The following is a 10,770-nucleotide window of genomic DNA, read 5'->3' as shown; positions in this document are numbered from 1 at the left end:
CCCCCCTCCCCCCGCTTCCCGCCGCGGCTCCTCGGAATGATAGGCCATTGTCCCGAGTGACAGACTCGTTTATTCGCGGAGATCGAACAAGCTCCGCTCATTTCCAGGAGGTGCGATAGAGCGAGCGGCTCTGGCGGCTGCGGGGGAGGAGAGGGAGGACCGGCACCTAGTTGCACGCGGCGTGCAATAAAGCATTCCGGTAAAGCTGAAATGCAGAAGAATGCAGGGAACAAGAAAACGGAAATCCCATGTAAAAGCATAGTGATTTCCGTTTTCTTCTTCCTCGCATTCTTCTGCATTTTAACTTCACCGGAATGCTTTATTACTTTCGGAAAGGGCGGGTTTTCATTGTGCTCTTTGGCAACCGATTTCGTGAAGCTTTTTTTGTGTGGGGGAGGGGGGGGGGAGGCACGTACCGCACCGCAACCTAACGCACAGAATGGGAGGCTGCGGGCGCCTTTGACTTTCCCCAGGACGTGCTGCTCGGTGTGCCGCAGTGCAGGAAATGAAACAAAGCGCGAATACAAAATAACAGGCGGAAACCCGACCCCTGGTCCAGACTTGTCTCTCGTCTGCCGGTGAGGCGCGAGAGCAGGCAGGCCGGGCTCGTTATGAGACAAGTAGACGAAGTTTTCTTACTTTCTATGTTACTTTCTGTGTGGCAGGCTTGATTCGCGAGGGTGCGCTGGAAGGACTACAGCAGCTGCAACGCCTCGACCTCAGCTTCAACACCATCGGCTCCCTGGAGGGCGGCGCGCTGACGGGCCTGGCCAAGCTGCAGGACCTCAGCCTCTGCCACAACAGGATCACCAAGCTCAACAGCGATGTCTTCGAGGGCGCCGTGTCCGTTGAAGTTTTGGACCTGTCGCAGAACTTCTTGCGAGAGGTGCCTGCGGTGGCCTTCAAGGAGCTGTCCAAACTGCGGCAGCTCAACATGTCGGCGAATCTGATCCAACGGCTGGACAACGAGGCGCTACGCGCGCAGACACAGCTCGAGTCCTTGGACCTGAGCGGCAACAACATCGGCAATATCGCACCGGGGACGTTCCGCGGCCTCCGCGCGCTGCGACACCTCGACCTGAGCGTCAACGCGCTCCGCACCGTGGAGGACGACGCCTTTGAGGGCCTGGACGCCCTCGAGACGCTCCGGCTCCGCGACAACAACATCCTGGCCGTGCCGGCGTCCGCACTCGGGCGCCTGCCGCGTCTGCGCACGCTCTCGCTCGACTACAACCGCCTGGCCGTGGTGAGCGCGGACCTGCTGCGCGCCGTCTCGGAGCGCGCCAGCGACCTGGGGCTGGCCCGCAACGTGATCCGGGAGCTGTCGCCGGCCGCCTTCCGCGACTTCACACGTCTCCGCCGCCTGGATCTGTCCGCCAACCTCCTGCTGGCGCTGGACGCGTCCGCCCTGGTAGGCCTCGAGGACACGCTGGAGGAGCTGGACCTGTCCGCGAACAAGATCTCCAACGTGGCAGGCGGGCCGCTGGCCCTGCGCAAGCTCCGGGTCCTGGACCTCTCCGACAACCAGCTGCAGGGCCTCGGACGCGCACCACTGGCCGGGCTGCCCGCGCTGGAGGTCCTGGACCTGTCGGGCAACCCGCTGCTTGTGCCCTCGCCTACGGGCGGCACCGGCGGCATCCTGAGCGGGCTGGCGCGCCTCCGTGTGCTGGACATGAGCCGCGTCGGCATGCGCGCCATCAGCGCCGACCTACTGCACCGCGCCGCCGATCTGGAGAGCGTGTCGCTGGCCGGCAACGCGCTGCAAGAGCTCCCGGAGGGCGCCTTCGCCAACCTCGTCAACTTGACCTCGGTGAGCTTCTCGTCTTTATCGAACCGCTAACCGTTGTGACTCCCACCCTGTCTAACTTGAGCTTCCCTCCTTGCTGTCGCCCAGGTCGACCTCTCCGGCAACCAGCTGTCCAACGTCCGCGCCGGCGCCTTCACGGGGCTGCCCGCGCTGCGCAGGCTCAACCTGTCACGGAACAAGCTGCAGGCGTTCCGGGGCGAGGTCCTGGAGGCGCCGGGCGAGGGCGGCGCGGGCGCCTCTGCGCTGCGGGAGCTCGACCTGTCGCAGAACCAGCTGGGCTATCTCTTCCCCAACTCGTTCCGCTCGCACCCACGGCTGCGGCGGCTCGTGCTCAACCAGAACAAGCTCACCTTCTTCCCCGGGGAGCTGCTCGCGGGCCTGAGGTAAGGGCGAGGTGACAGTCGGGTTCCTAACCGTTGGCGCGCTGCAGCGAGGAGCGCGGGCCGCGCCAGGCGCCGCGCCGCCGCGCCCCCGGGCAGACGCTCGGGGCTGTGGGTCTCCGTCCCGCTCCGCTCGGGCCGGGGCTGGGGCCCTCTCCTCGCATTCCTCCTGCTCAGCCAATCAGCTGGCATACCTGTGGCCCTAGGCCCTAGGCCACGGCACTTACTTCATGGCGCTGCGGAGCGGAGCCGAGCGGAGCGGGCGCTGGGCAAGTCCTCGGAAACCGTTCCGACTCGATATCGCCTCGCGATGAGTCTTTGGCCAGGAATAAAGGGAGATGGTCCAACTCCGTTACAGGTACCTGGAGGAGGTCAACTTGAGCGGCAACCTCCTCAAGGCGGTGGACGACATGGACTTCGCTCGCCTGCCTCGACTCCGCGAACTGGACCTCACGAACAACCAGCTGGAGGCGCTTAGTGAGACGGCTTTCCACAATTCGACACAACTACAGGTGTGTTACTAGCTGACGTATCTGTAAAGTACAGGTAAAGTACTTTGATTTGCAGGCGAACCCGGTTTGAAACCTGCCCTTCCCTTTCAGATGTTGTGGCTTGCGGGTAATCGACTGGAGCGGCTGTCGGAGCGCACGTTTGAGGGGCTGTGTCGAATCGAGTTGCTGGACCTGGAAGGGAACTTACTGGCCGAGCTGCCTGACGCACTGTTCGAGCGCGGACGCGTGCACATCCTGGACAACATCAACTTGGCCCGCAATCTGTTCGAGGTGGCCCCGCTCGCCACGCTCCAGCGGCAGTACTTCTTCCTCTCGTCCGTCGACCTGAGCTCCAACAAGCTGGTCGACATCCCCGCCGACGACACCATCATGGTCAACATCAAGCGCCTGGACCTGAGCTTCAACCCGCTCAGCCAGGACGCTATCGCACACGTACTCTCCGAGCCCAAGACGGTAAGCTATATTGACCGAATATTGAGTTGGAAATTACCAGCCGTCCAGAACTACGGTCACCTTTGCTTTGAGCACTGATTGTTTTGAGTGTTAAATTGATCACATAATTGACATTATCTCTCATTGAATAGGTGCGTGAACTGAACATGGCTGGCACCGGCATCCAGAGCTTGACCCAGCTCGAGACGCCCTTCCTCAGATCGCTCAACCTCTCCCACAACAACATCACCCACTTCGGCAAGGAGGTGGTTGCCCGGCCCACCTTGATGGAGATGCTGGACCTGTCCTTCAACCAGCTGGCCACCTTCCCGCGGGTGGGCGCGCAGCTGCGCCACCTGCAGGCGCTCGACGTGTCCAACAACCCCATCCCGTCCATCGTCCAGGGCGACCTGGAGGGCCTGGCTGGGCTGCGGCGTCTGAACATTGACTCGCTGCCCGTGCTGTCCCGCCTGGAGCGGTCCGCGCTGTCCGGCCTGTCCTCGCTGTCCTCCCTGCACGCCGCGGGCTACCCCCGCCTCGGCTACCTGGACGCGGCCGGCCTGCTGCGCTCGCTGCCTTTCCTCACCACGCTCCGGCTCGAGCTCAAGGACCCCACCGTTGGCGGCGACACCCTGGCGCCGGCGCTGCAGCCGCGCCTACAGGAGCTGGGGCTGCACGGCTCACGGGTGCGCAGCCTGTCGTCCAGCGCGCTGGCCGGGCTCAAGGTGAGTGCGCGTTAAGCATCTCGTCTAGCCTCTCGGAGGTCACCGCCTGGAGAGCGTGTCTAACCGTCCGGTGTGTCCAGGCGGCGCGGGTCCGGCTGCTGCTGACGGACACCTCCCTCGCCGCGCTCCCGCCCGCGCTGTTCTTCCCGCTGCCGCGCTCTTGCCGTCTCGTCGTGGACGTGTCTAGGGCAAAGCTGCCGACGCTGTCGCCGCAGCTGCTGGCCGCCCTGGACGACCGCCGGGGGCTGTACACCCTGCAGGGCCTGGCCACAAACCCGCTGCACTGCGACTGCGCCGCACGAGCGCTCCGCCGATGGCTACCCGGTAAGTGGACCGTCGTCGACATCACCGTGACGTCGACATGGAGGAGGCCTCGGAGGAGGCTGGCACTCCGGCTTTACTGTCATAATACTAGTTCTCGAGGGCTGCGGTGGTGATGGCCTCAGGACAGATCAAACGCTAACGTGATTCATGTTCCGCAGCATCCGGCATGGGCGACCTCCGCTGTCACAGCCCGCCGTCCATGGCGGACCGCCTGCTCGTCGAGGTTGGCGACGACGACCTGACGTGCGACCCGCACCGCGCCCAGCAGCAGGCCACCACGAGCACCACCACGGCCGCGCCGGCCCCGGCGCCCACCACGACCAGCACGCCCATCATCACCATGCTGTCCAAGCACCACCCCACCCGCCACCACGCGCGGCCGGGCTTGGGGGCGGGCGGGCATCCTACCACGGAGCCCGACATCATCTGGTCGCTGCCGCCCACCACGCCGCGGCCGCACCACAAGGCGGCGGGCGCCACCATGATGAGCCCGCGGCCCGCCCAGGGCGCCGCCGTGGTGAGCAACGACGACACGCTCATCATCGGCATCGTGGGCGGCGTCGTGGCCTTCATCGCCATCCTGGTGATCGTCATCTGCATCGTGCGGCTGCGGCTCACCAGCAACCAGTACCGCGGCGGCCCCATGGCGGCCGGGCCGCTGGGCGGCCCCATGGCCGCGGCTCAGCACCATGCCCGGCACCAGCACCAGCAGGCCGTCATGCAGGGGATGCAGTCCGGCGAGTACGGTGAGTGCACCTATTTAGTGGATCATCCAGAAAAGTACGCCCGTCACGTTCGCCGTTACAAACCTGCCAAGCTCAGCCCATGCAAGCTCTCGTAGCGCCTGCTGGGTAGACAACCATCTTGTCTGCAGTGCATGCCTATAGTGCGGGTGGCCTACCTTAAGTTTCGCAGGCGCCGAGCTCATATTATTTACCAAATGTTTATGAAAACAACGGGCGTCTTTTGGGGCGATATCTAATCTATTGCCTGACCGCTGCTAACTGTCCACAGGCCCACCCCCGATGTACCTGTCGCCGTACGCGGCGCACGGCTACGCCGCGGCCACGCTGCCCCACGGCGCGGGCCAGCACGGCCCGCACTCCAAGATGCACACGCTGCCACCCATGGCGCCCAGCCTGGCGCCTAGCCTCGCGCCGTCGCACGTCAGCCCGCGAAGGACGTCGTACGCGTCGCTCGGGCGGCCGGCGCACACGCCCACGCCCTGCTACCCGCAGCAGATGCAGCAGCAGTCGCCCTACTACATCACCTTCTCCGGCGAGGAGAAGGAGCACCGGTAGCGTCGGTGCCAGCCTCGTCCTCCTGAGAGCGCCCTCGCGTACCCGGGAGGATGCGGGCGGACCGGGCCGTGCGCGGGGAGGTGACACCACAAACAGACTGCAAACGCCACGGTACCCTCAAAGTGATTTTACTCAGATTTTTTAAAATTCGAAATCGTAGGTAGTAATTTTAGTTATTATTTTCCCCCACTGTACATGTGTAAGAGTGTGTTCAAGTCGTTATTTTCCCATTCGGGGCAGGGCCTCTGTGATTGTTGTAGCTGTACATAGTGCAAGATGCTGATATGGGTATTATTTCCTTGAGTGCTGTACAGTAGTGTTGTATATTTACTTAAACACAGGAAGTGATGTGTAAATTTTAATAGATTGAATAAGAAGTGTAAATTTCAATTTTCAACTTTAAAGACTGTTATGTACATAAGACCCAAAGTTTAGCGAGTAGGAGGTAATAAATGTAACTAACGAAGCCATTTTAAAGAATGTTATTGAACATATTTATTTTATTGTAGATAGATCTATATTGTAATGCTAGGATTGTGTTCCACTGGTTGCTGAACACAAATAGGCAGGCGTTTGAAATTATCAAAATCGCCTCTGTTAACAGTTCAAAATATGCCACAAAAGCATAGAAAGTTGTGCCTTGCAATAAATGGAACACGCCCAATTATCGCAGCTTGTCAGGTCTTAATGATATGCCCCTCCAAAATCCTGTCCATCCCAGCCAGGCCTCCTCAGGGGGCGTGGCGCTCGCTCCTGGAGTATCGCTGGCGTCGTGGCGCGGGGTATCGGCGCGGCGAGCGTCGAGGCGCCGGGCGCCGGGGCGTAGCGGAGCGACGCGACGCCCGCTCAGTCCCGGTACACGAGGAACAGGATAGCCTGCGCCGACAGCGAGGCGTTCTCGTACTGCGCGTAGGAGAAGCGGTCGACGCCGTCGTTCCACAGGCAGGCCACGCCCATGGCCATGCCCTGGTTCATCCGCTGCGCGATACGGACCTGAGCGGCCAGTCGGTACCTGCACCAGCCGATCACAAACAGTTCGTTGCTTGCAGGATACAGAGTACAGTAGTACGAAACCTACCGTTCAAAGTTGAACTTTTTGAGCCGGTGCAGGATGACGGCCGCAATGACTCGGCAGCCGTTGGCGCACAGCTGGCTCGAGTAGCGCACGTCCGCGAGCCCGGCGCTCAGCGTCTCCTGGACCAGCAGCCGTATGCGCCGCCAGCACGGCACCTCCTTGGGCTCGAGTTGAAACGTGGCTAACCGCTTCGAGGAGCCCTTCTCCTCCTTGGACCTACCCACCCGGATCTGGATGTCCAAAGCAGTGAAAGAGTCGTGTCACCCGCAACGTAGTTTTCATACTTGGCATTCTCATCCTCATTATACCGCCACCTAACCTAGCTGTCGAAAGATCGGGACCGGAAGTGAAAAATCCGTGTTTGGTGTATGAAAACTTTTTTAGTTTTGTCATAATAATGTTAATAACAACCAAATCAAATCGTGTGTTGAACTGTTTTGGCGCCACCAACCCAACCCACGAGAAGTCATGAAGAGCAGTCGTCCCTTGACCAAACCCAACGGATATTTCGCTCGGAAACACAGGTGAGTGAGTTGGAGGTTAGGAAGTTGTCATTCCGTCTTTTCACATGACCAGATTTGCATGAGATGACACCCCATAGCCATAGATTGTGCTCACCCCGCCCGCCCGGATGACCTGGATGACGGGCAGCAGCCCGACGCGCTTCACTTTGGTGGTGGACTTGAAGTTGAGGGCGTCCCGGGAGGGCTCGATGGCCGAGATGACGACGGAGCGGACGAGCGGCGCAAGCTCCCGAGGGTCGGGCAGCTCGCGCAGCAGCTTGGCCAGGCACTCGGGGATGCGCTCCCGCTCCCGTACCGATAGCCTGTGCCACTCCTCGGGCCACGGCCTGCAAGCCGTCATGACACGGTCGCATTCTCTTTGAGCTCCCCCCTCGCTCTCGCTCCAAGGGAGTGTCTGTCGATTTCACGCGTAGACTAGGAAGGGGGCGTCACCCCCGGTGCCCACCCCGCCAAGGGGCGGAAGTCGTCGTCGACCTCCTCCCCCCCCCCCCCCCTCCGCTATCAGGAGGTCCATAAGGGCCAAGGGTCCATATCGCACAGCCTCACCGGTCGTCGAGGCTGCCATGCGGCGGACCCTCCGCCCAGTCGCCCCCGGGCCCCGGGCGGTCGCCGCCCTCCTGACCCTTGTCGCCGTTGTCGCCCCCGGACCCGCCGCCCTCGCCGCCGCCGGCCTCCCCGCCGGCTGCCGTCACCACCACCCCCAGGGAGTGCAGGCTGCGCCTCCGGAGCCGCCTGCGGGAGAAAGGCCGGGCGGACGCTGCAGCGCGTTGGGCAGCCTACCCCCCGGGCGGCCGCCGCCCTCTAGCCCACAAGGTTTCTCTCCCCCCTCCTACTTTTCCTCGAAGTCACCGTTGGAGAGGTCCACCCCGTCCAGCGACCTGTGGCACAGCAAGTCCCCGTGAAATCGGCATCGTTCGAAAGAAAAAGTGACATACTGCCCTCTCTCCAAGTGACCCTCGTGTGTAAACTCTACTTACTTCTGATGTGGGCGGCCCCTTGATCTGTCCGACGTGATCGTCACCCTGCTCCTGCAAAGTGCCCCACGCCCTTATCCTTACTGTCCCTCTCCATCTCCCACAAGAGAGTCGTGTGATACGTATTGTGTGGGTGGATTGAATTAAGTGTGTTACAAACTTTGACGGTTTGAGCGGAGCCGGGCCTCCGCCGCCGCCCCCGCCGATGTCCTCCGCGAAGCGCAGGTTAGACGTCCTGGGGGTGCTCGTCGGCTTTGAGATGACGGAGTGCGCCTCGGACGGCCGGGACGCTTTGGAGGGCGTGAGGCTGAACAGCCGCGACCCCGGCTCCCCCTGCGACCGCGAGGCCGACCCCCTGCAGCAGCATGACGATGACGCACGGCCTCGGGGGCCTGCGGGAAACTTCTCCCCTCGCGGCTCTATTTTCCACGACTTTATCCGCGCATTTCTCACCTAGTCGCCTGCGGTGGGCCCTGCGCGCCGGCGCCGCCGCCTCCCGACTGGCGATCGCTGAATAAAAGATCAGAACGATTCCACGGCTTTATTTTGTTTACAACAACTCCAGAGTGAAAAGCCTCTCTTTTTTCCGCCTGGCACTTTTCCCTTTCGTTTATTCGTACCCGTCCGGGACCATGATGCGCACTGACGGGGAGAAGCTGGTGAGTGATCCCCTGAAACACACCAAGACGTAACGGGATTGAGGAGGATAAAAGGGGTCGGGGGGTCCGGGTTACCCCGCTCAGCCGCTCTGGCCGCTCAGCCGCACTCTGACCCGCGGCAGGGCAGGGGAGCCTGCTCCTCACCCTTTGATCTCGATGAGATCGACGTGCGGCATGGTGATCCTTGTGTCTGCTCCGCGTGGAGTACAGTCCGCTCGCCGCCCTCCTTGCTCAGCCACAGGTGCGGCCCCCGAGGCGCGGAGGAAGGATAACGCTTGAGCGGACGGAGTGTGCCGTGCGGGCCGCGCCTCCCCGTGCTGTCGCCTTGGAAACGCGCGGCCGCCGCCGGGCTGAGCCGGGGGCGGGCCGCGTGATCGCGGGGCGAAAACACATCCGGGGCGCGCCCCGCGGCCGCCCCCGCCGCCGCGCCTGGACGGACAATTTCAGCGCAGCGCCACGCACCGCCACGCCGCCGCCGGGCAGTTTCCATTTTACGGCACCATCCCGTCCACCTGGCCGAGTAGCGAGTGAGGGTGGCGGCGCGGGCGCGGGAGGGAGGACCCCATCTCAGCCCGGCCCCGGCCCAACCAGCGCCGCCACCACTGCAGTGCGGTCATCGCCCCCCGAACACCGACGTAAACAACAACAACAACCGAGGTGCTGAAAAACATCAACAATAACGGCCACCGGTAAAAATCACAGCCACATGTGGTATTTTTATCGTCGCGAAGAGCATCATGCACAAGCTACGCTAGCCGGCTTGAGAGCGCAGGGCAGGGGCCCCTCTAAGCCCCCAGCCCCATGCGGGGCCCACGGCCGCCCCCGCCGCCCCCTGAGCCGCGGCCGCCATGCACGGGCACACCGGCCCCCGGCTGGCCCCCACTCCGCGCCGGCCGTCTGCTCCCATCGGCCGCATCATAACTCAGGGGCTGTGCGCGTCTGGAGCAGGGAAATACCTAATAAGATTCGTTGGGCCGGCCGCGGATACGGTAGGGTGCAAGGGTGCACTCGTTGGTCAGCGCGGGCGCGAGTCGGTGTGCGCAGGTGAGGTCGCCAACGGCTCCGACGAGGACGCCGAGTACTCTCATCCTGCTCCTCATGACCCTCTCTGCATTTTCACCACCCTCCCCCACCTGTTGAGGAGGATGAGATGGGGGATTTTCCCACCCTGCTTCTAAAACCACCTTTTCCATACCACCATGTCGACTTTTGTTTTTTTCGACCGTGTACTTGTGTGTCGCAGTGCTACAGTCGCTCTAAGGCTAATGAAAGGCTGCTGGAGAGAGCGCGGGGAGGGAGAGGGGGGAAAGGAGGGAGAGAGCAAGAGAGAGCAGTGGGTGGGGTTGGGGAGACAGAGATAGAGTAAACAGGAGGACCCTCCAGTCCAGCTCCGCGCCGGGGCAGCGCCCCTCCAGCTCCAGGGGTAACAGCCCTCGACAGGCAGACAGCGTGGGGCCCTGGCCCGGGCCCTGGCCAGGCAGGCTAACGAAGGCTGGAGGCGCTCTGGAGAGGAAGGGGGTGAGGGGTGAGGAGGGAGGAGGAGGGCGCAGCGGGCAAGTGCCGAGGGGAGGTGGATAAAGTGGAGACTTTAGTGACGCTCCAGGGGCGGCGTGCGGCTCGGTCGCGGGGGCGTGGGAGGTAGGGGTTGACCGGGGGGGGGGGCACCCCTAGCCTGGCGACGTCGTCATGGTCGACGGTTCGACTCCCACTCCCACCGGTCGGCGGACGCGCTGCTGGTGGTAATTTTTGTCCCACCCCGCTCAGCGCTTCAACGCTCCAACACCGAACACCGCGCCATCCAGAGCCCCGCCCGCATTTGCGTTTGTCATCATTTGCCGGTTACCTGCCGCGCCACACCGCGCCGCCTCCGGGGTTAGTTGAATTCCCCCGCTGACGCTGTGGTGAATATTCGGGGCCCGCCCGTCCTCCTCCCAACCTCCCCGGTCCAGAACAACTCGCGCGGCGGTGAGTTTGCAACGCCCTGCTGCTGTTGCTGTGCAGGTTCTTTGGCAATCAGCGGCCCGCATCAGCATTTACAAATAGCTGGCGGGGCGGGG

At 62.7% G+C, this 10,770-nt stretch overlaps 2 protein-coding genes across 2 annotated transcripts in view; one reads left to right on the top strand and one right to left on the bottom strand.

Annotated features, from left to right (window-relative positions):
• The window catches only part of LOC113215207 (protein artichoke), an 8,059-nt gene extending 1,911 nt beyond the window's left edge, over positions 1 to 6,148 (top strand). The window contains exons 3-10 of the mRNA XM_052275389.1: positions 666 to 1,810; positions 1,895 to 2,190; positions 2,546 to 2,699; positions 2,790 to 3,152; positions 3,284 to 3,856; positions 3,937 to 4,180; positions 4,339 to 4,926; positions 5,195 to 6,148. Of these exons, the coding sequence (XP_052131349.1) occupies positions 666 to 1,810; positions 1,895 to 2,190; positions 2,546 to 2,699; positions 2,790 to 3,152; positions 3,284 to 3,856; positions 3,937 to 4,180; positions 4,339 to 4,926; positions 5,195 to 5,481 (3,650 nt within the window). The 3' untranslated portion in view covers positions 5,482 to 6,148. The remainder of the gene's footprint in view (positions 1 to 665; positions 1,811 to 1,894; positions 2,191 to 2,545; positions 2,700 to 2,789; positions 3,153 to 3,283; positions 3,857 to 3,936; positions 4,181 to 4,338; positions 4,927 to 5,194) is intronic.
• On the bottom strand, positions 5,952 to 8,889 carry LOC127751606 (dynein light chain Tctex-type protein 2B-like). Its single transcript, XM_052275390.1, has 4 exons — positions 8,858 to 8,889; positions 7,175 to 7,406; positions 6,560 to 6,786; positions 5,952 to 6,493 (listed from the first exon to the last, which is right to left on the bottom strand). The coding sequence occupies exons 1-4, from the start codon at positions 8,887 to 8,889 to the stop codon at positions 6,328 to 6,330; spliced, it is 657 nt and encodes a 218-aa protein (XP_052131350.1). The 3' UTR covers positions 5,952 to 6,327.
• Positions 8,890 to 10,770: the final 1,881 nt, after the last annotated feature.

This window comes from Frankliniella occidentalis, unplaced genomic scaffold (assembly GCF_000697945.3).
Source record: "Frankliniella occidentalis isolate FOCC.00 unplaced genomic scaffold, Focc_3.1 Scaffold603, whole genome shotgun sequence".
NCBI classification, from domain to species: Eukaryota; Metazoa; Arthropoda; class Insecta; order Thysanoptera; family Thripidae; genus Frankliniella; species Frankliniella occidentalis.
The sequence above is the reverse complement of the archived record's forward strand: the minus strand, read 5'-3'. Positions and strand labels throughout refer to the sequence as shown.